Source organism: Paroedura picta, chromosome 5, assembly GCF_049243985.1.
Source record: "Paroedura picta isolate Pp20150507F chromosome 5, Ppicta_v3.0, whole genome shotgun sequence".
Taxonomy (NCBI): domain Eukaryota; kingdom Metazoa; phylum Chordata; class Lepidosauria; order Squamata; family Gekkonidae; genus Paroedura; species Paroedura picta.
Genome location: NC_135373.1, coordinates 73,136,633 through 73,164,198, shown reverse-complemented (window position 1 = coordinate 73,164,198; position 27,566 = coordinate 73,136,633). Strand labels below are relative to the sequence as shown.

General features: G+C 43.7%; 1 protein-coding gene across 5 annotated transcripts in view; it reads right to left on the bottom strand.

Moving 5' to 3' along the window:
• The window catches only part of DOCK4 (dedicator of cytokinesis 4), a 320,430-nt gene that overhangs the window by 61,681 nt on the left and 231,183 nt on the right, over window positions 1-27,566 (bottom strand). For 3 of the 5 annotated variants that reach the window (XM_077338508.1, XM_077338510.1, XM_077338512.1), the window contains exons 33-36: window positions 9,064-9,090; window positions 8,802-8,897; window positions 5,997-6,057; window positions 745-838 (exon numbers count right to left, since the gene is read on the bottom strand). In XM_077338508.1, the coding sequence (XP_077194623.1) occupies window positions 745-838; window positions 5,997-6,057; window positions 8,802-8,897; window positions 9,064-9,090 (278 nt within the window). The remainder of the gene's footprint in view (window positions 1-744; window positions 839-5,996; window positions 6,058-8,801; window positions 8,898-9,063; window positions 9,091-27,566) is intronic. The other 2 variants (XM_077338509.1, XM_077338511.1) reach the window with 1 other exon arrangement.

The following is a 27,566-nucleotide window of genomic DNA, read 5'->3' as shown; positions in this document are numbered from 1 at the left end:
ATTAAACCCAGAAAGCTAATTAAGTCATTACAGTCCAGGCATAAAACATTTGCAATGACCCATATCAGTTAAATGGGCAATGTACATTGACGTTTCCAAGATACTTTCAAGGTTAACACCGCTTTTCAAACAAAAAGATTTACCTCAGGGATAATAACAACAAACAAACAATAAGATACTCATGAAGTAGCATTCCAGTCATGAGTTCTTTGGGACTCACTGCTTCTACCCAAGGTAACGTCGATGCTATTGATTTCCCTCAAGAACTTCCATAGAAAAAATAAAGGTAATTATATAGGGGTATTTTCCTCATTGGATCCCTCTTTGTCCTCTGATTAAATAGTTGATTAGGTAAACAAAGGAAATAATGAGGCGATTTAATGAATTTTCAGGGAAACTAATTGGGAAACAAGCCATAAGGTTGGAAACAAGCAGACTGACTGGACCCACGGGTTACTATCTCACTCCACCAGCCCCAAGGCTTCATTCTCTTTTTCTTATCACCCTTCCCAGTGCTATATGAAATTAGAGGGATAGAGATGGGACTGGTGGATCTGAAAGCTCATCTATGAGGAGAAATTGCTTCCCATGGTGGTGAGTTCTGCTCTGCCTGCTCATACTCATGGTTTTTTAAATACACATACCAACTAACACCACAATAATATTTAGTCTTATATTTCATTATTATGCAGCTACAATTTAACTAAAATATTTCCCAGACATTATATATGGTGAAAGAATTACCTGTAAAGTTTTGTGCTTTTAGGTGCAAATCATGCAGTTTATGTATATACCGAATATACATTTCTTCCTTATTCAATTCTGTCTTATAAAAATTCTGGAATAAAAAAAAATATTGTTAAACACCAAAGCTTTCACATCACATTATGGAATCTACTGTGAGACCCATTTAAAGCAGAGCTTACATATGAATTTTCACCTTACCATACCACGGAGTGGTGGTTTCCACATGTGAATGAGTTGCCAGAGCTCAGATACTACAAAAATAACTTTCATATAATGTAGCATCAAACAAAACCTTTATAGGTTATCAGTGAACAATCATAACTATAAACAATCATGTATTCAGTTATCTAGCAGTGTACGAGTATATATGATCTAACTCTTAGAAAATGTCTTTCTTCAAAAACCATTTGTAGTGTGTGACAGAAATAGCAGCAAGTGTGTTCTTGGAGAGGTAATATACTGGGCTAACAGCTAGTTTATGATATTCTTGTTGACAAGTTGGTAAATTGCGGTATGGATCCTTATTCTGTCAGGTGGATCAATAACTGGATGACAGATCGTAACCAGAGAGTACTTGTTAACGGTTCAGCATCCTCTTGGAGAAGAGTCACAAATGGAATTCCCCATGGATCTGTCCTGGGGCCTGTGTCGTTCAACATATTTATAAATGATTTGGATGAAGGTTTAGAGGGAATATTTATTAAATTTGCAAACAATACTAAACTGGGAGGGATAGCAAACACAACAGAAGACAGAATCAGAATACAGGATGATCTTGATAGGCTTGAGAAGTGGGCTAAACTGAATAAAATGAAGTTCAATAGGGACAAATGTAAAGTTCTGCATTTAGGTAGGAAAAATCAAATGCACCAAAGGCAAATGGGATTTTGGGCTGTATCAAATGGAGTATCGTGTCCAGATCATGGGAGGTGATGGTACCACTTTGCTCTGGTTCGACCTCACTTGGAGTACTGTGTTCAGTTTTGGGCATCCCAGATGAAGAGGGATATAAACAAACTAGAGCATGTCCAGAGGAGGGCAACAAAGATGATGAGGGGTTTGGAGACCAAGACGTATGAAGAAAGGTTGGGGGAGCTTGGTCTGGAGAGGAGACGACTGAGGGGATTTGATAACCATCTTCAAGTATTTAAAAGGCTGCCATATAGAGGATGGAACAGAGTTGTTCCCTCTTGCCCTGGAGGGACGGACCATAACCAGTGGGATGAAATTAATTCAAAATAAATCCCATCTCAACATCCTGACAGTTAGAGCGGTTTCTCAATGGAACAGGCTTTCTCGGGAGGTGGTGGGTTCTCCATCTTTTTAAACAGAGGCTGGATAGCCATCATACAGAGAGGTTGATTCTGTGAAGGCTTAAGGGGATGGTAGGTTACAGTGGATGAGCGATTGGGATGTGAATGTCCTGCATAGTGCAGCGGGTTGGACTAGATGACCCATGAGGACCCTTCCAACTCTATGATTCTATGCTTCTAGTTCCAAAAGTGCAATTATGGGAAAAGATATTAATCTAGTTCGAGCCCCTGAAAAAGTGTCTCCTTGGTTCCTCTTAAATTGAGTTATGGGAATATATGTAAAATGATAATGTCAGAAATAGCTTAACTGAACGTATTGCCCTCCTTGGATCACAGTTTCATGCCATATAAGTTTTGTTAAAAGGTTTTAATTTGTGAGACAACCATTTCTATTAATAAGAGAGTTTGTTTTTCTGGTTTTAAAAATCCATCTTTCTGGTTTTAAAAATCCTTCTTTAGCTCTCATAACCACCAGTATGACAAGGTGGTTAAAGAAGGTAAGCAGGAACAGCCAGCATCTTAAATCTGGACCTGAATCGTTCCTGGTCAAATCATTCAAGCACCAGACTCCCACAGACATGCAACTGTTGCTGTCTCTCCCCCTAGATATGAAGCATCTGGACCTATCTGGAAATGCTGTAGACCGACGTAGTATGGAAGTCTGTCTTATCTCCCCCCCTTCCTGAATGTGATTTTTACTGCCCAAGAAATTGTGATGGCCTATGGCCTAGTGCAATAAAGTTTGACTTACTTACTACTGCCCAAGAAAATGTGAAAATTCATTTACAAATCTGGACTGAAATGCCGTAGTCATTCTACAGACAGCTTTGTCTTTGCCCTTCCAAAACCAGCATACTTGGAAAGATAAGCAACATCGTTCTAGCCAATAAACAAAAATCCATCTTTTGTACGGTAGTCATATAAGCCACAACCAGCTGGTAAAGAAGCTACATTATGCATAATTGAAGACCAAAAAGGACAATTCATATAATCAAACTCATCTTGGCATTGCTACCCTTTAGTCCTATGAAGTCTGATTGTGCCGCTGCAGCTCAAATAGATTTGCTGAGTTACAAAGCTGTGCCTACGTGCCCATCAGGAGAATCTAATTTGAGACATTTGGGGAAGCAGGTGAAGTTTTCCACATGCATTCTGAATGGGTCCACATTGATGGTTTCCATGTGGTGAATTGAAAACAAAAGAGCAGCCTGAGCCCAGGAATCCACCCCCCCTTGCAATTAAAATGTCAACAAGGCTTTGTACTTCTGACTCTGACAAGCTCTTGCTGTTAAGAAAATGCTTAAGAGTATAAAAGTCTGAATATTTGTGAACATTCTGCGAGCTCCATTGGGTCAGCTTGTGTTCCATTTGAATTTGAATGCAGATAATCTTTAAAGTGGCACATTTATGCCAAAGGGGCTACCTTTTGAAAGAACGAATGACATGTCCGCGAATACCATCGCCCCTATTAAAACAGACTATCAAGATCTAGGGAGGAAGCTCAAGCAAATGGGGGCACAAGTGGTATTCTCTTCAATCTTGCCTGTCAAGGGAAGAGGAATGTGTCAGGAGAGGAAGCTAATGGAGGTGAATCAGTGGCTGTGTAGTTGGTGCCGGCAGGAGAGATTTGGTTTCTGGGACCATGGGATAGGCTTTCTTGAGGAAGGCCTACTAGCACCTGATGGACTGCACTTCATTAAGCCAGTTCTGGAGGGGCAGCATATACATTTTCTTAATAAACAATTAGCACAACGGGAAACTGTTTGTTTATATTATGGATTGTTCAAATTTATTTGCCATTTCAAGAGCCTGTTGATAGCAAGCAGTGAAACATTTCAAAACTGAAACAAAATTCTTGGCTTTTGACTTTTCATTGTTTACTTTTATGTCCACAAATCTAGTGGAACATCCTAATTACAAAGTGACTCTGGGGGGAAAAGCTGCCTATATGCAAATCAGTTCAGTGGGCTAATGGGAGAGAAATGGGAGAGAAAGAGCAGTCCACAAGGTGCTAGCCAGTCCATGCAGTCACTTTCATCCACCTAGAACCGATAGGGCTGGTGATATTTCAATTAGGAATAGCAATCAGGAGTCTCCTGCTCTGTTCCGGATTCTGGATTGTGATTGATGAAAGCACATACCCTTTTGTTTTCTAGGTATCAAACCAATGAAAGACAATAACTGTACTATTGACTATACAGGCATATATATGTGTTTCAGCTGAACTGCAAAGGACATTTTTGAAGGATTTGAAAATGTCTACCATGACATCATAAATTTAAGAACCAAGAAGTCTGTTGCAAAAATAATGTTGTTTCCAGCAGAATTACAGAAAAGCCTTTTCTCCCCGGATATTTCAAAATCATGCCCAATATATTAGTTGCTTGTGTTCAACAACCAGCTGTCCATAACAACATATGAAACTATGGAATTAGACTGATCTATCTAGTTCAGCATTATCTGTTCAGGGTGCCAGCTACTCTCCAGGGTCCAACAAAGAAAAAGCATTTCTTGGCATCTGCTGATCCTCTTAGCTGGAGATGCCAGATATTAAACCTGGACCTCTGGCATACAAAGTACTGTGATGAGACACAGCTCTCCATTCAATATGTAGGAATGAGAACCTTGTTACAAAACAATGCTAGCGATCCACAGTTCAAGGAGCCAGGCTGGGATGTTCCCTGACCCCTCAAACCACACTTGTTTACTGTTAACTCAAACAAACTAAGCACCAAGCCACCCACAATTGAAAGCCACATTGTGATGGCTGAGAAAATTCCATGCTGAGATAGAGGTACTCTGCTTTTCTCCCTCCAGGAAAAAACATCAAAAGGAAATACTGAATCTATGTATCTTTTCCCCAGATGGAGAAAAAAGCTTTGGGGAAGGCACTGCAATCAGAAAAAAACAGTCACAAAGATTAAACTTTTAAAAACCCTTTTTATATTGATAACTCATCATCATTTGATGGCACAGGTCACCTTGAGCAGGGCTCTGAAGAGGCAGCATAAACATTTCCTAAATTAATTTATTAATAAGTACCCCCTTAAAGGTAAAGGTATCCCCTGTGCAAGCACCGGGTCATGTCTGACCCTTGGAGTGATGCCCTCTAGCATTTTCATGGCAGACTCAATATGGGGCAGTTTGCCAATGCCTTCCCTGTTTACCCCCCAGCAAGCTGGGTACTCATTTTACCAACCTCGGAAGGAGAATACCAACCTTGAGCCGGCTGCTGGGATTGAACTCCCAGCCTGGTTTCTTGCAGTCCACACTTCATACAGGATGAAGTAAGTACCCCCTTACTACATCCTATATGAAGTGCGGACTGCCAGAAACCAGGGATTTTTAAAAGGAAAATTTGCAATTGCACAGCATCATGTGGTTGCAACTGAAATATCTAGTGTCCAATATTGGTCTGCCATTACCATAGCACTGACAAACTTCACATGACCTTTACATTCAAGAATGATTTCTTTCATCTTGGAAACACTGGTAACTCCTGTGTCGAGCTGCAGCTCAGTCTGTAGTGACTGACTTTGGGAAGGGGAGAAGAAAGTGTATTCCGCAAGCACATTTATGCTGTTAAGAGTACAAGTGATGGAAAAATTGTATGACATGAAGTGATGTAAAAAGGGGCAGTGAGAAGTAATATGAACAGTTCAGACTCCTCTAGGGTCCCAAATTCTGTCTGAGTGAGCCTATTTTTCCCTTGGTACTATATATTGTGTATTTAACTGCATTATTTTTAAGCCTTGTAGGAAAGTAAAACAAAAACAGGTCTCTTTTGTCACATGGATGATGAACATCTATTTCCCTGCACTTGTCAAATCCATCCCAGAAGGATTTTGAGTGGGTTAAAAAAACTCACTCCTTAGCATAGCATTCAGAACTTTAATGTGAAATACCAATGTGACTTAACCTGAAGTAAGTACGTACCAACAAGCTGACAGTACATCCAATCTTTTTGCCATCCATATCACCCATTTTCATGCAGTCTCTGAAGAAAGAAAAGAGACCATATAATATGCAGGAAGATTAATTATGCATATCAAATAAAATGAATATGCAGGAAGAATTCTCTCTTATCACAAAAATATACTATTGATTCAGGGATGTATAACAAATGAGGACCCACCAACGATGGCAAAGAAGTGTTGCTGGTTTTAAATATACACACACCCATGCACGTATATATGTATGTATCTATGTGTGCGTGTGTATAAAAATCAGCAGCATGCATACATTTTATCATGTACTTAATTTAAACAGTCTGCTTAACGAGTGCAAATTGATGGAACCTTGTGTGCTGCCTGCCTACTTGTTCTGTGGCACTGAACATGGCACTGTTCAGGGTCTGGGGAAAAAATCCTTAAAAGTATGTGGACCAGGGAAGCTAAGGAACCACATACTCCAATTATATGTCTCATCAACTAAGGGCTTTGTGTTTCTATAGCTTCTGAAGTGAGGACAGTGGTTATCAGATACAGGGTCTTTGTTGAAGTGGCACCCCGTCTTTGAATTCCCTCCTCTCACCACTTGCCTGGCACCAGGTAATTACTCATTTTAGCTACTGAGTTCGACTATTTATCTTGCAGATTTTTTTAATGTGTCTGTTTTTTCACCCTTTAGGTTTCTGTTTTTCTTCTAGCTTCTTCTAGCTATAACTTCCCACTTTTGAAACGTAGAAGGAGGGGAGAACATTCAAAAACAGTTTTGTTGTGGAACAATACTTACTCTATTTTAAACTGAATTTTTAAATGTAAACTGCCCCAAGCCTGTTCACAGAGAATGGTAATCTATAAATTTATAATAATGATGTTCTTAAAAAAATTAAAACGTGTGTGCCTACAATATTTCTTGGTATTAATGTAAGTGCCTAATGAATCAATCCTGCCTAAAGAATCTGATTTTGAGGAACTAAACATAACACTGAGAATACTTGAGCACAGTTCCCAGTAATTATTTCCTTCTTATAAAATCAGCTGGAAGGAGGGTTGTCAACTCTGCGTTGGGAGACCCGGGGTGCAGCAGCCTGGGGAAGGTGGGCTTCGGGGAGAGACCTCAGCAGACTATAATGCTGAGGACTCTACACTCCAAAACAGCCATTTTCTGTAGCCTGAAGATGAAATTCCAAGAGATTTCCCAGGGCCACCTGCAGGCTGCGGACAAAAATAGATGCAACAAGGAAGCTGTGCGATAAATTTTCTCAAAACAAAAAAGTTCACTATTCTATTTGATTTGAGAATGAAATTTGAATAAGTAGGAACATATTACCTAAGGAGCAAGTCACTGAAGAAAGCTGAGTGTTTGGACCTTGTTCTGGCTAGCTCCGTGATTCTTACAATAAAAATAGAAAATTTTAAAGAAAAGTTATTGTACAGCTTCCTTGTCACACCCATTTTTGTCTGCATCCTCATGGGTTCGACTAGTCTTCATCCTTGGACCACCTGGAGGCTGGCCATTCTAGCTGGGGGCAATTCCAGTCATGACCATAGCACAAGTTCCAGGCCAAGGCATTTTCCTTACCTGAAACAACTCAAGTGAACTCATATTGCCCTCCCTCAAGTTAGGAAACAGAAGCAAGGGTAGCAAGTGTATACATCTCTATTATTCAAGGAAAACAGAATGACATTCCTTATGAAATGGAAGGTACAGAAGATATAAAAGAAAAATTAAGTATAGGATTACAGACCTAATCTCTGTGAGTGACCCAGTAATACTGAAAAGATATATATATGTACTTTTTACTTATACAAAGATGGCAAATGTCACTTAAAAATTACAGGAAGTATCAATAAAACACAGTGCAAAGCTAGGTCTTTTCCACAGCCAGAGTTCTCTTGAGACACACAAGCCCATAAGCACTACCCACCCACTCTATTACATTATAGACTACACAGTGAATTGGCATCATCAGAAAATTATCCTGATAAATGCAAATACATCAAGGATCCTCTTATTTTTTGGATGCATCATCTGTGACTTACTCTTATTGATCTGCTGAAAATATTGGAAACTAACTGCTAGCTGCATCTCTTGTCTGCTTCATCTCTTTAGCAATATTTTTAGGCCACAGACTTGGCTTGCTTTCTGCCAACTGTACACAGCCTAATACATTTTGTCCTGCATCCGTGACGGTTTCTGTTGCCACAGCTTTCTTTGGGTGCAAAAACAGTGTGGATTGTAGAACGCAATGTACTTGACATTCTACAGGATACTTTATCAGACCTACTACACAGGTCAATAGCACACTGGGGGGCATTTACTGTAATGCTGACCCATAGATTTTTGCTAGCCCACAGTAAATCCTGACCTTACATTCAGCAAGACTGAACACAACACAAGTCATTGTGAATGCACCCCATATATTTTTTTAACCTCAGTATACTGTGAAAACTAGGATGTCAGAGACAAACTAGACTGGGACCTGTCCTTTAGTGAGCAAGCTTTCAACAATACGAATTTTTATAGGGTGGAGGAACATTCAGACTCCAGACCAAGCATATATCCTGTCATAGGAAAGCTGAACCAACTGACATTCCTAAACAGGTACAGCAGCCATTAGTTTATATAAAAGCAATGGTTTCTAAAGCCTGTATAACAACAGCAAGAAAAAGCCTGAATCACTGTTATATCTAGATTGCTCAGAACATGATGACAGTCTTCCATACACAAATGCTGGCATTCAGGTTTAAGACAATGGTTTTATTCCTTGAGGCAGAGCATGCAACAACTGCTCACCTGTAGTCTAGCAGCCTCTCCATTAGGCGGGTTACGGTGGCAATTAACGAGACGCCACTTTCTCTCCATGTTTCTCGTTCAATTTTCTTCAATAGGCTGAAAGGAATGAACCCAGGGCAAAATATCAGCATTTATTTTTATCAGTCTCCATAACAACCAATTTATATACCCAAAAAATGCTTGAGCAATAATGGGCTCATTGACAGATTCAATTTTGCTCATAAAAATAATAATAATAACACAATTGCAAATATCATCTTACCTCGGATAAGGACCAAAGAGTGGAATTCTACTCCAGGAAGCATTGACAAGGCAAATTGATTTTTTTTTTAGGTTAGCCAACTCCAAGTCAAAACAGAGAGAGATAACATCCTATTTTTCAAAAATATATCTAGACATTTCAACAGCCTTTGCACACAAAAGATTTGAGATTTTAGTACATCCTCACTATATTGTACTATTAATCAGACCTGCATTTTCAGTATCAAGAAAAGAAACTAAAGATTTTTGTTACCTAGAAGAAAGCATTTCCCATTTCACTGTTTCCTTGCGATGAGATTTCAAATCTTCTCAATGTAGGATTTTTTTTCTCCCGGTACTTTAGTCGACAGTAGTTCTGCACCCACACAATTTACTGCATTGTAACTGCCACAGGAAAAGCCTTTTCCAGAGAAGGATCTTTTTTTTTTTTTTTGAAAAAAAAAAGAACACTTCCCTTTTGCTTAGTGTTATTTATGCATTTCCATTTCATTCATTTAACTGTTAAATAATTGAAAGGGCTTTGGTGGCAAGTATTAGCCCAATTCTCTGAGTCAATTAGAATTAAATTGAGTGAGCTTGGCATACACACACACATGTATAGAAACAGAACTGCCAGCAGAGAATATTGATGGACACTGACTAGCACTGACTATATTTCTAAAAATAAGAACTATCAGAGTATCTTCTGCCCAGGAAGTGCTTCCCACAACACCCAGATATATGTGTAGAGATATGTTAAACTGAAATGAGGGGGACACATTCCATAATGGTCAAAGATAATATTTATTTTGCTTCACTTGTTCCAAGGCAGAGAGCCCAACAGTTCTTATGGGGTCAGGCAGGGACTGATGCAATGAGCCCGTCACAACTATATGTTTTGCAGATGCTCATGAGAGAAGCTTTGAGCCAGTGTGGCATAGCAATTGGACTAGAATCTGAAACATCCAGGTACAAATCCTTATTCTGCTGTGAAGTTTGCAGGATAGTTTCCCGCTTGCCATCTTATGGCAGAACACATTCAGGCAATTGCAGTCCTTGCCCACCAATGCTCAGCTAAGCAGCAGGTAGAAACTAGGGCTAAAGGGGGACTGCATGATCATTCACTGAAGAAAGATTTAAAAAGAAAAATAAGGCCTCTTCTACTTTGCAGGAAGTTCTGGACAGAATTTCTGACAATTCCTGCAGTTCCGCAGAAGTGACAAGCTTAGCTCTAGCAAGGCTACCATAGAGTTTATGATTTGCCAGAATTATCTTTGTCACTTGTGAGTAGCTTGAATTAATGTCAGGAACTCTATGGTCAAGGCTTGCTGTAAGAAGACGAGACCTTATTTTTCTTTTTGAATTTTCTCCCAGGATACTACAACCCTATCACTGGATGGACATGGGCCAGTCTGTCTAACCTATTCTATAGAATACTTGAGAGGTTAACATGTGGAAAAGATGAACCATACATGACATGATGAGCCCCTGTGAGGAAAAATATGATAAAAAAATGTTTTAGACAGATGTCACTGAGATCTGTTATTGAAAATCAGGAATGACAAGCACTATCATGCTCAGTTTAAGAATAGCAATATGGGACACACAAGAAAAGTGCTAGGAGTACAATGGTGAGTACTGTTGGTACTTCTACACAGGGTCTGTATTTGTATAGATGGCCAAGGTCAAGTGTCCTATGAGTCTTCCCAAGTGATGAAATGGCAGAAGCTAATGAAGAATTCAAATACATATGGGAAAGTAATTATTACTATACAATCTGTATATAATGACCAGGATACACAGTGGTTGTGACAGTACATCTATGGACACTACCAACCAGTTGTTCCTAACGAATTCTATGAATGCAATTTAGCTTCCACCATCTATGTGAAAACATTCATTTTCTGATACTGCAAAACATATGCTGAAAACCTGAACCTGAATATAGTTACGACAGTATGTGACTGGCTGATCATTGTCTGAGACCTACAACTTCTTAGACTTTAAGCATTTCTTCCATAGTTACCATATGCTCTGTGGTAAGGCCTAAGTTAAGCTTATGGTGCCTTAAGGTTGTCTGCTGAGTTTAATAGCCCTGAAATGTCAGCAAGACGCAACATAGTAGTAGCAGTGTAAATCCAATTTAGCAGTCTCAAGCACTATGCTTCAAGACCTTTCATGCAAGTCGACAAGTCAGAGTGTTTCATGGCTAAGCTGTGGATTTATCTTTTCCATCACTGCTGTCAAAATGGTAGAAGCTTGTTGCCTGGCTGAGAGGAAAGAGCGTCAGTGCAAGGATGGATGAGATTCCAACAAGTGGAATAGAGTTCAGGAACAGGGTGGGGATACTAAAATGCTGTATTATCATCAGATAGGTACCAAGGGGCCCAACACATTTAGGCAAATATGCCTAAGTGTTGGGCATCCAGTCACAGGTCTGAAGTAACATGACAAACAGGCACATGGAGAAATAATTTAACCTTACTGGTAGAGTTTGAGAATGTACATCCGCTACAGAGAGGATGAAAGGCCAAGGCCGTGCTTACACATACAACAGGTGGAGGAATCCTGATGCACTTCAAATTGAAGCTGAGGAGAAAAATAGTTTTAATTCTCTACGAATTTAAAATATTTCCTGCCAATTAAAAATTAGCACATCAGAGAGAAAGAGTCTGGTCTAGCCTTTCACGGGATGTGCTGGATTTCCATTTACAAGATATTATGAATGCTGGGGGACTGTTTAAAAATATGTAAACCTTTCCCTGAAGTCATAAGTGATACAATCATTTGTACAAGTTCAGCATTCTGCCACCTGATCACTGACTCATTGCTCTGCGTGACTAGCCCAGGTCCAAAGGACAGAAGAATATCTAAAGGTTAGGTTCCTTTAGACTTTATTCGGGGAAAACGAAAAGGACACTAAAAGTCACATAGCAATAACAGGAGATGAGGAAATTGTATAGTGGGAAAAAGTTTTATAGCCTCATAGTTTGTTCAAAATAAGAGGACTTTTCAATATAAAAGCTACAATAATCTTTCAGAATGGCTATAGATTAGCCAATCCAAAAACAGAGTTTACGTTATTACTCATTTATGCGCAGATGTTATCTTTTAGATGCCATGAAAGGTTTTGAATTTGAATTTGAGTTTATTTTCCGTTTATGCATTTTAGATGGAATACTTATGTGAGGATTTTCTTGAACTCATGTAAACCACATTTTATCAGTGACCTTTCAAAAATAACATATAAGGCAAATATTCATAACATAAGAGCTCCTCAAAATATAACCCTCAGCTAGCTCCCTCAGCCATTCTGAAAGAGAATATAATCAAGTGGGACACAGTGCCAGCTAACCTATCAATCCCACTGGCAAACACTGATCTGGAAACAATTTTGTACACTTAAGTGTAATAATTCTCCTTGATCCTTTCCAGGGGTGGAGGTGTTTGCTTGCTGAACACCCACAACTGTCTCTCTTTAATCTGGAACTAGACTGCTTGCCTACATGATTTGGCCTACACCTGTGCTTGCTTGCCACTAACTGAACACAGGTATGGAGTGCGACAAAAGCAACAAGCACACAACTTGCACATAAACATGGGCATTTCTTCTGGAGATTCTGTACTGAGATGCAGAGACTCAACCATAAACATGGATGTTTATGCATCAGATGTGAAAGAGGCAGACATTCTTGCATGTTGCTTTTTTCTTTGAAAAGCAGAAGTATACACATACACAATAATCAAAAGGGATATATGATGAACAGGTTTTGTATTCAGGTATCCAAAGTGGCATTCAGCCATCACAAGAAACCCTAATTAAGCCACGATGTGCATGAACATAGCTTGTTACTATGCACATTGCTTGTTGCCCAAAGCATGATTAAGGATTCTTAGACCATTCTGCACACAGGCACAAACCTTGCACTACCTCCTGCTTGCAAGCGTGTGGTTGTAAGCTGCGTGTTTGCAAGCCTCCTCATGGGAGACCCCCTCCTGCATTTTCCCTCTGACTCATAGAAGCTTTTTGCCTCCCGACAAAGCTGCAAAGGAAAACAAGCTGAACTTCTCTCCCCTGCTCCTTGGCTTGTCAATCACAGCAAGCCACCAATCAGAGCACAACGGTTCTCTTATGGACGCAAACTCCCCCACGAGCCCCCCCCCATTAAAAAAAGGCTCTTCTGCTTTGCTATGCAGTAATGCCACAACACAGAAGCATTTTTAATTTTTAAAAAATTAACACTTCTGCATTGCTATGGAGAAATGCCAGAATGACACAGCATCCCCCCTTTTTTTTGGGGGGGGGGATTCATGGTGTTTCAGACTCTAAATGTCTGGGTAGATTTGTGAGAGGCTGGAAATGGTAAATGAACCCCAAAAAGTGATTTTGTTTAAACAGTGGGCTTAAAAACAAAGTGCATGAATGCCTGGCTGATTGGGAGAGGGCTGCTTCATAATGCATTCCCTACCACCAGAAAATACAAATGAGACTGTATTTTGCATGTCTGTTCCCAAAAAGACCATGGACACCTTACAGAAGAATTACAGAATTTTAATTTTAACTTTAACAATGTAGCTTTGCTGTCCCACAACAATGCAGATGGCACCATTTCAAAAGGGTGCAAGGACGGGACAACACTAACTGTCATGCCTCCCCCCTCATATGGATTTGCCCCTTGTTGCTCCATGATGAAAAGCACGATAGGAGGTGGCAAATCCAGTTTCGGCAATTTCCCTCATCTCGAGGCAAATTGGGCCAAAACTCAAGCCAGCCCCTGGATGAAGATGACATTTGTGGAGGGGGCTCTAAACCCGCCAAATACCAGAGGCTGTCCAGGGGCAGATTCCTCATGCAGAAACGGTCTTAGTTTGAATAAACTCTGCTTCCACTATGGCATGTCAATACAGACTCCTGGATCAACTGGAGTTTGTTATTCTCTACAGACTTAAACCATAATTTAAGTATCTCTGCTTATGGGGAACCAAATTCCAATTCCTAGGTTTCTGTATTCCTATATCAAAAGGAACAGGAGTTTAAGTCCAGAAAATTTAAATGTGTTCTGTACAAGAGAAGAGCTGGAGGAAGTGTACCAAACTAAAAAGTTTTGTTTGAGAAGTACCCTCATTGTTAGTAACAATTTGACCACAGCTTGAGCCAACACAAGAGCCCAACACTTTCTAGCACTGAGTGTCCACCCGAACATGCTGTTGGACTACTGGGCTCTTCCTGGCTTTTGCAATGTCTAGAGCTACTGCTATTACCAATTACCCAACCTTACAAGGCTAGTTTGTATCATATGTATCTGATTAGTTTTAAACCAGTTGCTGCTATGAAACACCATGTTAGAAGCTAAAAGGGCAAAGTGCCATTATGCCTTTGCCTAGCATATCCTTCTGTCATATTCTTCACTTTCACGCTCCACACCCTCACAGGGAACAGAGAGTAGGAATGAACATAAGAGCCCTGCTTCATCAGACCAGGGATCCATCAAGTCCAGCATTCTGATTTACACAGCAGACAACCAGTTACTTTGGAGCATCAACAAGCAGAAGATAAAGGTCAAGGCCTTCCCCAGAGCCTGCCTCTTATCACTGGGTTTCAGAGATTTGATCCCTCTGTGCATTGAGTTTCCCTCAACTCACCAAGGCTAGTAGCCATCACTGGACCTATACTCCCTGAAAGGAATGGTACTAGAATGTTAGGAGCATGGATGTGATAGCAGGGATAGCACTAAGGCTGCCATGTTTATTTGTCTGGGTGGGAGTCCAGATGCCCCATAGCCTCCTGAATTAACCCAAACCTGAAAGAACATCACATTGTACTGACATAATGTACTATACTTGTCCTCTCAGCTTCCTAATTGATAGTATGTTATCATAGACACACATGATCTGAAGTATGTACATGTACAATGCTACATCTGGTTAAGGCTTCATAGCAATGAGCATTTGGCTTCCAAGAGAAAGAAGAACTGATTTAAGCAGCATAAACAGCTTGCAGGAAAGAGAAGAGGGAGGACACTCTTGAGAAGTGTGAACAGTACAGAGAGGAGAAACAAGCAGCTGCCTCAGACACTTGGATGGTGTGGAAGGGAGAGAAAAGGTTGGCTATCTGCCAAAAGACTGAAGAGGTGTGACTATGTTAACAAATGTAGAGAGAGGAAGCACAGCAATATTCAGCCTAAAAGGCACAAAAACAAGCCCAGGCTGTATGCCCAGCATTGCCATTTTGACCACAGTAGAAGTTAGGGCCATTCCCTCCACAGGAAGGGAGATTCATCTACCTATGAATGATTATGAATGGAGGAAAATGGTGAGGCCAGTGCCTGCACGACGGTAGGGCAAATCCCCACTTATGCATGACATCACTGCCAGCCCAGCCCCCAGCCCAGCCCTGGGCCACTTTAGGGCCTCTGATGCCCTGCGCTAAGGGAATACTGATTTTCCCCTTTGTAATCTGGGTGCCTTCAGTGGTTATGCTGGGCTGGTCATGTGCATACAGGGAATCCAGCAGGGACACAAAATGCCCATTTGGCTCTACGGTGCTTCGTTATGCTGTGAACCTGAATGATGGTGACTGTGATGCTATCCCACCTTTGTGCCGTGAAAACCCTTGCCCCCTGCCTCAGAATTGTGCATGCACACCCACAACTCTGAGGTGGACCATGCATGCTGGGAGATTTCTTCCCCTGTTAGTACATGGGAAGTTGCGGGGCATGCTGCACTGCCACAAGAGACTAGCAGCAGCCCAGCATAGCTGTTGCCGTGCATAATTGGTTTCTGCCGATTTTTTTTTAATGATCTCTCTCAAGCATTAGATTATGGAACTAGAGATATTAAATTGCATCTCCTAATAACAACCATTTCTGTAGGCCTTACCTATACAAGGGGCAGGGATGAATCTGCCTTTTTCTGCAAATGTTCTGCAGGATTTTTGCTGTGTATATTAACAGTTGCTGCTGCTTATGATATGTACTTTTCAACTGATATACTATTAAAGTTGGATTCATTGATATTTCCAATAAAATATTCACTGAATGGCACTGTTAATGGTTTTGAAAAATATTCTTTAAAAGATTTGTAGCACTGATCACTGTACCAAGTCATTGTAAAAGTGGTGAATATGTTTCCACAGACATTGCAAAGCAACATGTCTGGCAATGGGTATTTGTAGTAACTACAAAGATGCTATGAGAGAATTTTTGGTGGCCCTGATTCTGGATCACATTCTGTGGGACCTAAATCCATTTTAAGTTCTATCCTATTTATGGAAAGCTCCAATGAACACTTGGCAGAATCAATTTATCTAAACATAATCACAAAGAAAGAAAATAAAAAGGGAAAGCTACATTTTAACTAAGAATGGGGAAAATCACCCCCACACACCTTATCATCATCGTCATCATCATCACCATAATCAGAGCAGGTTTTTTTATATTCCTCTTTTCTATATCTGAAGAAGTCTCAAGATGGCTTACACTTTTCTTCCTCTTTCCCACAACACGCACCTTGTGAGGTAGAGGTGGGGCTAAGAGGGTTGTGAGAGGATTGTGACAAGCCCAAGGTCACCCAGCAGGCTTCAAGTAGAGGCATCAGCAATCAAACCCCGTTCTCCAGATTAAAGTCTGTTGCTATTAACCTCTATACAATGTAGAGGATCCCTTTACAAAGCAAGTAATCTGAAATGCCATTACAAAAAAAACTCTACAGAAACCGTCCACAGGTTGGGCGATCCCCAACCTGTGGGCTGCGGAGGAATCTACTTTGGGTCCTGTGGAAGCTGTTTATAAAGATAATGGAATTGCACACAGCATAGTCCTCAATCTCATCTAAAGAACCTTTAAAGTTTCAAGGAAACTGAACCCTAAGCATAGTTCCTTTCAGTTGAGATCACTGTCCTAGAATAAAAAGCAATTGTTGTTTCTGTACTATCTGGTAGTATGTGACTGAGGACAGCCCCAACTCCAAATGGTGAGGCATCACATATAAGGGCCTGCTGTAACTTTTGTAATGTCTGTCTGACAGGTCCATAGAGAACATCCATATCACTGTTTCCAAGGATCTGAATTATTGGTCTATTGTGTAATTTGGGGAAATGATCCTGAAAAGCTGTGAAAATATGTTGCAGTCTATGATGGGTGGATATGGCTCCAGAGTCATCTTCTATTTCATTTCTCTGGTCATTTATCTCTACAGTGGCAATCACATCTGAGCATTTTCTCTTGACAGCATGAATGGAGTACAATGTTTGCACTTCTTCCTCAGGGAAACTTCCAAAATTATGGGTAGCTTGAATCTGGGTACCTTTTCCCTGTTCTTTGTTCTCTGACTAACTTTTTCTATGCAACCTTTTTTGGCAAGCATGACACTTGGCATTCATAAATCTGCATTCACTTCATTTATATTGCCCTCCAGGGCTTAAATATATAGATGCATTACTTGATTTACGTAATACCACTGAAGTTGATGTGAGCCTCTGTACTTGCTCTTCCTGGGTTTGCTGGAGAATGTGGGTGTCAGTGGGGTTCCGGTTACAAATCCCTGACATTATATAAAGCAGTTTCAGCTGATAATGCTTGATTGGGCTGCAGCAAAATTCAGATTCTGTTCAAAGAGGAAGCACTACTAGATGACTTCATCCTTAACTTCACAGATTAGATAACCTTGTAACAAGCTTTGACAGTGTTCAGCAAGGTAGTGGACCTCTGCAGTGTATTCTGTTATATTTTCACTAGCTCTCTTTAAAAATAGAACCTCTGTAGAGTAACAGATGGTGCTGGGAAAAATGTGCCTTTAAGAGAGCTATCAGCAGGAGCCATCAGAGAACTAACAATAGCAGAAGATTTTGTTCCACAGACAATCAATGTAATTGTATACTTTTGTTCTGCCCCTTTGACCCTATTAGTTTCTAGAATCAGGGATTCCCAAGCAGGGGTCCATGAACCCCCAGGAGTATATAGGAGCTCATAGGAGGTCCACAGCCTTTCCCCTCCTGGACTTGGACACAAGCTATGGAAGCATAAGTGAGTTCTCTCGTGGTTTCTGCACCTGAAAGTGCACGCGTACTCCCAGTTTAAACCACCTCTTATCATTTCTCCCATCAGTCCTCCTCAACCCTGCCTGTTAACATGAGTGGTGATGTCACTTTCAATGACTGTGGCAGGGAGGCATGGCCAGCATTTGGGACTCCTCAAAGTCTGAAAAATTCAAGGGGCCTCTATGGTCAAAAGATTGAAAAAGGCTGTTTTAGATAGTATGATAGTGTTTCTGTATATCAGTTCCAGAAGCTGGGTTGACTTACATTAAATTTTTCTATATGGCTCAGTATAGCCATTTCTGTAGTGAATGGAAGGCAAGGAACAAGCTACCATATATACTCATGTATAAGCCGAGTTTTTCAGCACTCCTTTTCACATTGAACATCCCTGCTCGGCTTATACGGTAAATGAAATAACAGCCTTCTCCGGCTGTGAAATGCAGCCAGCCAAAAGTTGCACTGCATTTTGCAAATGTGTTTGCAAGCTGAGCTTCTTGCTCTGGCAGCTTGTAGGACATCAATGGTTTTACTGAGGGACTCTAATCTTTTTTTCCCCTTTTCTTCTTCTTTTCCAAACTATTCTTTTGGTTTCTGGGGGTGGGATGGGGTGGATTTTGGGGGTGCTTTGGGGTTTGCTGTTTCTTTCTCCTAGTGTTTCTTTCTTTTATCTGAGGGGTGGCATTGTTTGCCTTTTCTTCTTGGGGTTGTTTCTTTTAAAAGTTGATTTTTACAGTTCTTTCATTCAGTGTTCAGTTTTACAGTTCTTTATTTCAGTGGTTTGTTCTGGGGGGGGCACTGTAGTTGTAGTTAGAGCTGTCCAGTCTCCCAGTTTGGTGGCTGCTGTACTTGTAGTAGGTTGCCAACTTCGGGTACTGTTGTTCTGCTCTAGGTTGCTGGCCTGGGGGGCACTGTTTGTTCTCCTGCTAGAACTGTTCTCACAGAGTAGTTCTGTCAGAGCTCTCTCAGGGTGTCTGGCATCAAGAGAGGAAGGGAAGGCAATTGTAAGCCACTTTAAGACTCCTTTGTTTAGTGAAAAGTGGGGTACAAAAACCAGCAGCTATTCATCCTCTTGACTTTTCTGTATTTGTTTTTTTTGGGGGGGAGGCTGGATGGGAGAGCCTGTGATCATGGAGCATGGAGTAAGCACTTAGACCACTCTGCTGCATTTCCCACCTTTGGCTTATATGTGAGTCAATAAGTTTGTCCAGATTTTGTGGTGAAATTCAGTGCCTTGGCTTATATGCAGGTTGGCTTATATGCAAGTATATAAGACTTCTTGTGCTTTGGACCAATGCAGCTACCTGCAACCAAATGCACACCAAAAGTACACTTGAAGATTATTGCTCTGCCTACCAATTCATTTGTTATAGGATGATAGCGCTAAAAAGGAGAACATATTTTGTTGTAGAAAGACTTAACTTGAAATGTCAGGAATTCCATGAGAACATCCTCAGAAATTCTGAGGCAGATCAGGGAAGAGGGTTGTTTTTGGCTGTGCTCTAGCAGTAGTCATATTTTGCTGCAGCCGAAAGAAAAAACATGGCCTAGAGAATGCATCAAAAAGAGGGAAAATGAAACCAGTAAAAGCAAGAGTATCCTTCCTATTCACAATATTATTTATTTTGTTTTATTTTTGATTAGATGTAGGGACACGGGAATTACATTTATTTTATTTTTATTTAGTTCCTTTATTTCTTCCTCATCAATATAAGGTGCTAGGGACCTGAATTGACTAATTTACATCTTCTACTTTGTATTTTGCTTTGTTCTATAGTTGTTATTTACTTTCTCAAATATAGATTCTTTTTACAAAAAAAAAAGCTCTGAAGACCATTTGGGCCATTGCTGCCGCGGGGAAGAGTGCGACCAAGGACATGGCTGACTGGCAGGAAATTCTCAGCCCCAGAATCCCTTGGGTAATGCTGCGTGAAGGCGTGGATGCGGAAGGGTGGGGCTGAGTGGGCGTCTCCTTAAGGAGCAGCCCAATGCTGCTTGGCTTCTTCCCACTCCTATGCCTCTCGTGAGCACGAAACCCACCCTCCTTCCCTTTTGGAAAATGTTAGAGGGCTTGTTTATATTGTTGCGTTTATATTGCACTTAATTGCCCACAGAATTGGAGCATGGGAAGGGTCAATTTCGGGCTGGGCAAGCTTGCACACTGCCTCCCCATGGTTTTGGGAGTCTCCTTAAGGGGCCATGTGGATGCAGAGCCTGATTGAAGGCTCACATTTCTGAGGGGCAGGAGAACCCAACAGAGGCGGATGCCCAGTAGTGTCACTCCACTTTGCCTCCTCCCATTCTTCCAGCCTTCCAGGTTGACGTAGGCTGGATAGCCAAATATAACCCGATGAGGGGCAAGCTGCAACAGGCTGCCTTGTGGTCTGCTGACCACAAGAGGATCAGACCTCTTTCCCATGTTAGTCATGCTCAAAATTGTTGATTAAAGGCTGTGGCCAAATTTTAATGCCAATCAGTTTGTCAGTGTCCTCATTAAGCAATCTTATTCCCCTGCAAAGCAACATATTTAATTACTAGATATTAAGCCCGCTGTAGTCAAAATACATCAGGCGCTAAGAAGGTGGGTGGGTGGAGGGGTAGAAGGAAGGGAGAAATAGAGCCAGAGAGAAAGATAGAAAGGAAGAAAGGGAGGAAGAGAGAAAGAGATGAAGGAAGAGTGAGAGAAGAAGAGTAAGGAAGGAACGAAAGAGGTAGGAAGGAAGGGAGGACCAAGGAAATGGCGGGAGAAAGGAAGGCAGGAAGGGAGGGGGTGAGGTGCAGTAAAAGGTGGGGGGCAAGGGGTGTGAGGGGGAAGGCTCGGGAGGGGGAGGGGGAGGGGCAGTAGCGATGGGTGGGTGGGTGATTGTGGGCGGGAAAGTGGCAGCGTGTTGGGGAGGCGGAGAAGATGGGTGGGCATGGTGGGTAGGCATGCAGGAGGCGGCCACCCCTCTGGGCACTTGGTGCACCGATGACCCATCCGGGAGTACCTACCCTGCTGTGGGCTGCGCGCGTCATCCGGTTTGGCTGGTGTGCGTTTTGGCCGCTGCCAGCGATCCTGGGGTGGGGAGGGGGTGAGGGGGGGTGGTGGTGTGATGGGGTGTGGGACAACACAGGCACAGGACTCCATGGCTGCGCGCTTGTAGCCACTATGGGGGCACGGGGCTCGTACTCCCCATGGTGTGGCGCTGGGCAGGGCGCAGGGGATGGCCTACAAAGCAGGGGAAGCAGTCCGAGAAAAGCGGGGGCGTGGGGCATGTCCCCCCCCCGCGGTGCAGCACTGGCCATGGCCGGAGGGGACAATCTGCAAAGTGGGCCGAGAGAAGCAAGCAAGGTGGGGGGGATGGGGGGATTAGAATAAGGGACAGGGGTGGAGAAACCGGCACAGGCTGGTAGAGGTGAGGGGGGATGGGTGGGGGTTGGAAAAGCGGATGGGGGATGGACCAGGTGTGGCGGGCAAGCGGTGGCAGAGGTGAGCAGGGATGGGGAGGGCTTGGGAGACTGGCGGGTGGCGGAGAATGTGGGGCAGCCAAGCAACAGGGGATGGGGGAGTGCCTGGGGAAAGTGCGCAGGGGAGAAGGCGGGGCGGGGAAGCAGCGGCGGAGGGGGGTAGGGCAGCAGGGGGGAGTGTGTTGGGGAGGGGTGGCAAGGAGTCGGGGAAGGTAAGGGATGGCTTGGTAGGTGCGCAGCCAAAGGCAGGCTATGTCGGGTTGATGGGCAGTTCGGGAGCCAGGCTGACTAGCGGAGCACCCAATCGCCTGCCACTTTGCGCCAGCCGATTGGGCCCTCCGCTGGTCAGTTTGGGGGCTAGAGGCGAATCGTCTCCCTTCCCCATCCCTGACCGACTCCTCCCAGGGAGCCCTTACTCTTTTTTTTTTTTACCGCGGAGCAGTTAAAGATGAGAGATGTAGATTTGGTATTAGTGCAACCTGGAAAAAGATGAACTACGCCCACGAATATAGATCTGAACAAGGAAAGGGGCCAGAAAAATCCTAGAGTACTTAATCTGAAGAAGAGTTTAGTTGCCATAGAGGCAATGTCTCTTTGTGGTGAACTGTGGCAATACATTGTTATTTCTCTTGGGGTAGTAGGTCAAGGTAGAAGAAGCACACTCTTCTAAACGCTAGGCGAGTGGGGTAAATTCCATACCCTTAAGCACTCATGCATAAAAACTGCCCTGCAGCATCAGACAAAGCTCCATATAAATTCACCATGGTTTTTGTCACAAGTTTTGCTAATGAGCATAAAGTGGTAATGGCCTTTTCCTGTTATTTGTATCTGGCATTCACATACTGCCTTTATCCATGGATGTTTCATTTAGTACCATGACTAATAGTAATTGACAGATTGTACTCTGTGAATGGAAATGCAAATTACTGAAACATGAGAGTCATTTTAGGCCTGTATGAAATTTTATACACTTATGAATAATAATACTGGTATACTGTGCCTGACAACTGATGGCATATGCTTATTATCTTAACAAGTAAGAGGCTTGCATCAGCAGTTTTAGTGCTGTAGCAGGATTGACCTGTACTGCTGACCTCTGAAATTCATATTTGGATGAGCAAGAAGATTTTCATCTAACTCCTGAACTTGAGCAATACCATGCAAAAAGGAACTTCTTTTACTTACACAATGCCACCATGTCATTTCATATTTTTGGACACTGTAGCCTTCTAGGGACTTGAATTCATTCCCATCCCCTCTGTTTTCTGGCCCAACTGAGTCCCACATGAAGCAAGGAAAACGGTGGTGCCCTTCACGGCCACCCCCTCACAAGTTGAGGTAGACAATGGTGCGTGGATCAGCTAATCCCCATGTAAATGCCATAATTTTCTTGGGTAGAGGTTGCCAGGTTAAGGATGGAAGGAAAACTGATGGAGAAGAAATACGGGTAAATTGGCTGGTGGATGGGAAGGAGAAAAGGAGGTAGTAAAGGGGGCAAAGTCTAAACAGGCTTTCAAAGAACAGAAAGAGGAAACAGTGGGGAGGAAATAAATAGGATTTACTCTGCAAGTGCTTACAGGTTTCTGTTTGTATATTCAAACACAGTCCAAGAAACGCTGTTGGTTTCTCGTAGAAATACACCCAAATGCAATATATTCAAACAGCCAAATCTGAGGATTCCTAAGTCCAACAACTGGAGCTATGAATGAATAAAACAGATTCTTCTAAAAATGTGAAAAAATGTCCCAGATTTGCAGAAATAAGCAGGCAAGGTAAGTACGTCCGGGCATTCCCATGCCCCATGCAGGGAGCAGTATCTGGCTAATTGGTTAGGTACGCTGCCACTTCCTTCTTCCCTACCTTTGAAGACCAGGCCAGGGACAATGCCTCATCCTCTCTTCTTGTGGGTGGCATGGCCAAGGCAGCTTGAGAGAAGGGGACCATTTTCCAGACTTCTTTACTCCCAGCCTACCCAGTTCACACAAGCTGTTGTAAGGACAAAATGGGGATGAGGTGAATGATATAAGGTGCTTTAGGTCAGTGGTCCCCAACCCCCGGTCCGGGGACCGGGACCGGTCTGTGGATCATTCGGTATCGGGCTACGGCTCCTCCTCATCCTCCTCTCTGGATGCCGCATTGGGGGCTGCCCTGCCACTCTGCCGCCGGCTCACCTTTGGTGCTCTCCAGTGGCTGCCGTGGCTGGGGCTCCCACTCAGTGTGACACTGTGCAGCTGCTGCTGGCGGCGCCCCCCAGTGGCCGGCGGGAAGTCAGGAGCTCCGGTGGGAAAGCAAGCGGAGCAGGGGCTCAGGTGGCAGTGACGTCCCTCAACAAAAGGCTACCCACCCACCCAGGCCTCAGTAAAACTGTCAAGCGTTGACCAGTCCCCAGTGATAAAAAGGTTGGGGACCACTGCTTTAGGTCATCACTGAGGAGAAATATAGGATACAAATGAAGTCAAGAAAATATAGATAAAGCTGAAGATGAGGATAAAAGTTAGGCTGCTGGCTCAGTGAGAAGGAGAGGAGGAATCAGAGAAAGGCAAGGGCAAGGGCATTACCAGGAAGGGGGAGGGGAAGTAGGGTGGAGATACAAGGGAAAATGAAGTTCCCCTCACAAATCTTTACAGGTTCTCCACTGGGCAACTGGGTTCAGCATGGAGACCTGCAGCATACAATTGGTCTATATTTTTTCCTGGGTAGAAGCTACCAGGAATAGGGAATCAAACCTGGCTTGCGAGATTAATCACTACACCAAGCTGGCTCTTGGTGTAAAGAAAGATATAAACTCACTTTGTCTTCCTTTTTAGTAACATCTGTATACTGCTCCACAGTATAAATAAAAGAGTAAGGCTGGGGTGGGCTCAGTCCGGGCCAACGATTGGCCCCTTGGCCCCGGACTGACGACAGAGGGGCCTCTCTGCCATTCGGCACAGTTTGGAAGCATGCAGCGCCTCCCAACCAGCCCGCACACCCCAGGACATGCCAGGTAGGCGGCTGGTCAGAGGAGGTTTCTGTGCGGACTTTGGAGCTCCGAGGCCTGCACGGAAGCTGGGGGATCGCGGGGGAGGTGGTCCAGCTGGGGGAGGCTTCCATGCATGCCTCGGAGCTCCAGCTTTTGAAAAGGCCTCCGCAAACAGAGCTGCCTCACCTTCTTGCTTTGTCAGCTGCTGCACAATGCATACAGTTAAGATTTGGAGTACAGCCATCACAAATCCTTCTCTTTTACCCATCCTACTTGGCATTGAGCTGACTTAAGCCATCTCCTTGAGCTCTTAGCACATTTTGTTAATGTAAGAATAATAATAATCAGATTTTGATAGCCTTTAAGAAGGATGAACACACAAACATACTATATATAAGAGAAGGGCTTTAAAAGCGAGCAGGGATGTGGCAGCAGGGTCCCCCTGTCAGCTTATGCTGTGGGAGGCTGGCAGCTGGCGGAAGGCCCCCCACCACCACCCTGGCAACTTTCACCACAACTGATACACCCTCTCAACACCACCAGCTCACACCACATGGAGCAGGGAGCCAGCATGACCACCCCATGCCCACCAGCTCTCGTGCGCAGGGAGTGGGTAGAAACCCCCCATCCATCAAGCTGTCACTTTGCAGGGTAGGAAGCTGGCAGGAGTAACCTCCCTATCCTGCCAGCTCTTGTCACATTTTCCCTTCATCTTTTCACAATAGACAACCTATGAGGGATTTGGGGCTGTGAGAGGTCTGAGAGAACTGGGAATGGGCCGCAGTGACCCGGCAGGATTCAGGTGTCTCAAAGCAGTTTCCAATCGCCGTCCCTTCCTCTCCCCATAGCAGGCTCTCCATGAAGGTGGTGGGGTAGAGAGCCTCACTTGGAAGATGGCAACCCTAAGAGGAGGTCCCTCTGTGCACAGCAGTCTTAACCTTAGTCAGGATTATGCACACCTAGGTAGTGTGGAATTCCAGAAGATGAATCTACACAAATCTGGCAACCCTACTTCCTCTCTGCAATGCTTTCTTGACCTAAAATATGTCAGGGGGTACTAGATAGCTGTGGGGGCATTACACACTTTTGAGGCCCTTCTTTCAGATTTCAAGGAAAATGTTCAGACCAGGGACATCCAACCTCCAGGTGGGGCCTGGAATTGCTGCTCATCTTCAGACTATACAGACCAGCTCTGTAGGCAAAAATGGCTACTTTGGAGGGGTGACTGTGTAGCACTGTATCCCCCTTGAGGTTTAGGGATGCCAACCTCCAGGTGGGGTCCGAGAATCCCCTGGAAGTACAGCTCATATCTAGGCAGTTAGGCTAAAGGGAAAGCTCTCTCCCCTCATATGCATCACTTCAAAAGGAATGCACGTGGCCCCAGAATCCACTTGGTTACTTGGTTTGTGAAGTCTGCCCTTCTGAAGCCTCAGACCTACTGCTGGCAACTGCAGTCCCTGTTGTTGTCTGCAAGGCCAAGTTGTTGCCTAATAAAAGTGGATCACCTGGTTTCCCCCAAAGTCTCACTGTCTACTTTCCTGTAAAGCTAACTCCACTTGAAATTCTGGGCCACTTAAGTCTTTGAGTTCACAGGAGATTTTATTTACCAGGCCAAGCTTGAAAAAAGTCATTTAAGTTCCCATGTATCTCCAGCCATTTACTTGTTCACTATTTACAGTTTCAGGCTGTAAATATTCTTTATTTAGATCTTCCTGAACCTTCCAGACTCGCAGGATTGATATTGGTCTGTCTGTCTGTCTCTCTGCACCCCAAAATACAAACTGGTAAGGGCTGGCCAAAGCCCATAACCCAGGAGGGACACACCCACAACCACTCCACCCCAACCACAGTCTGTGAGCCTCTACCATCCTCTCTAGATCACTGCTCATCTCTAGATTATAATGATCAGCTCTGCAGGCAAAAATGGCTACTTTGGAGGCTGGACTCTGAGGCATTGTATGATTTTAAGGCACTCCTCCAAACCTCCAGGAATATCTCCAACACATGGGTAGCCAACCTCCAGGTGGGGCCTGGAGAGCTCCTGGAATTATGGCTCATCTGCAGAGTATAAAGATCAGCTGCCCAGGCAGAAAGGGCTCCTATGGAATTTGGACATGGTTGAGGAGAAGAAACATTTAAGGTCTCCCACGCAGGTTGTTGTGGAGTTGAAACTCTTGAGGCCTACTGCACAGGGTTGTTGTGCAGATGAAAGAGGAGGCAAAAGAATTTCTGCAACGACTTCCAGTTTCACCTGCACAACAACCCTGTGTGGTAAGTCTCAAATCTGCAGAGAGTTGCTTGGCTGTTTCTTCCCTCCAGCAGCATGGCCGGCCACAGCGGTATTTTAAGTGAGAAGGGGATTTTCAGTGGTCTCCCTGTCAGCCAACTGTTTGGCAGGAGGGGAAAGATCCCCCCCTAAAAGAAAGGCCCACACCCATGCCCTCAGACTCCCCTGCATTGCTCTTGGAAACGCCTCCCTCCCCTCAGTCAGGTCCTGTCAGAGGCTCCTTCGCAGCAGCCCTGAAGGGAGGGGAGAGGGAGAGCACTCTGCAGCCTCCTGCCAGCTCAGTCAGTGTTCTGAGGCAATTCACTTTTGGACGACAGTTAGGACAGCCTTGGGGTGAAAAGGGCTGGCGCAGCCTGTCCGTTCTCATCCCCCTTGGCAGCCCTACTGACCTCCTCTCCCTGCGCTGGTCAGGAGCAGACTGGCAGTGAGGTCTCCAGATTGCCCCTGGGTGGGCGGGCCCTGTCAGAACTTTGGCCCAATGATTGGGCCTCCTGACTGGCTTTGTGGCCCAATGATTGGGCCTCCTGAATGGCTAGACGTCTGGCCTGTCTTGGTGACAGCAGCTTACCCGGGTGTGTGGCCTCCTGATTCGAGGGCCCGCATGGTCTCTGGGTGGCGCAGTCGGCTCCTGGAGGTGGGCGCTCCAGGAGCCGGCCCAATCCAGACGCGCCCAGCTTTGCTGGTTTCTGAGGGCTGAACAGGCCCGGACAGCAGCCCTGGGACCCGGACAGTGCCGCCCAGATGGCCCTTTCAAAAATATATAGAGGAACTGTGGTAAGGATGATGATGATGATA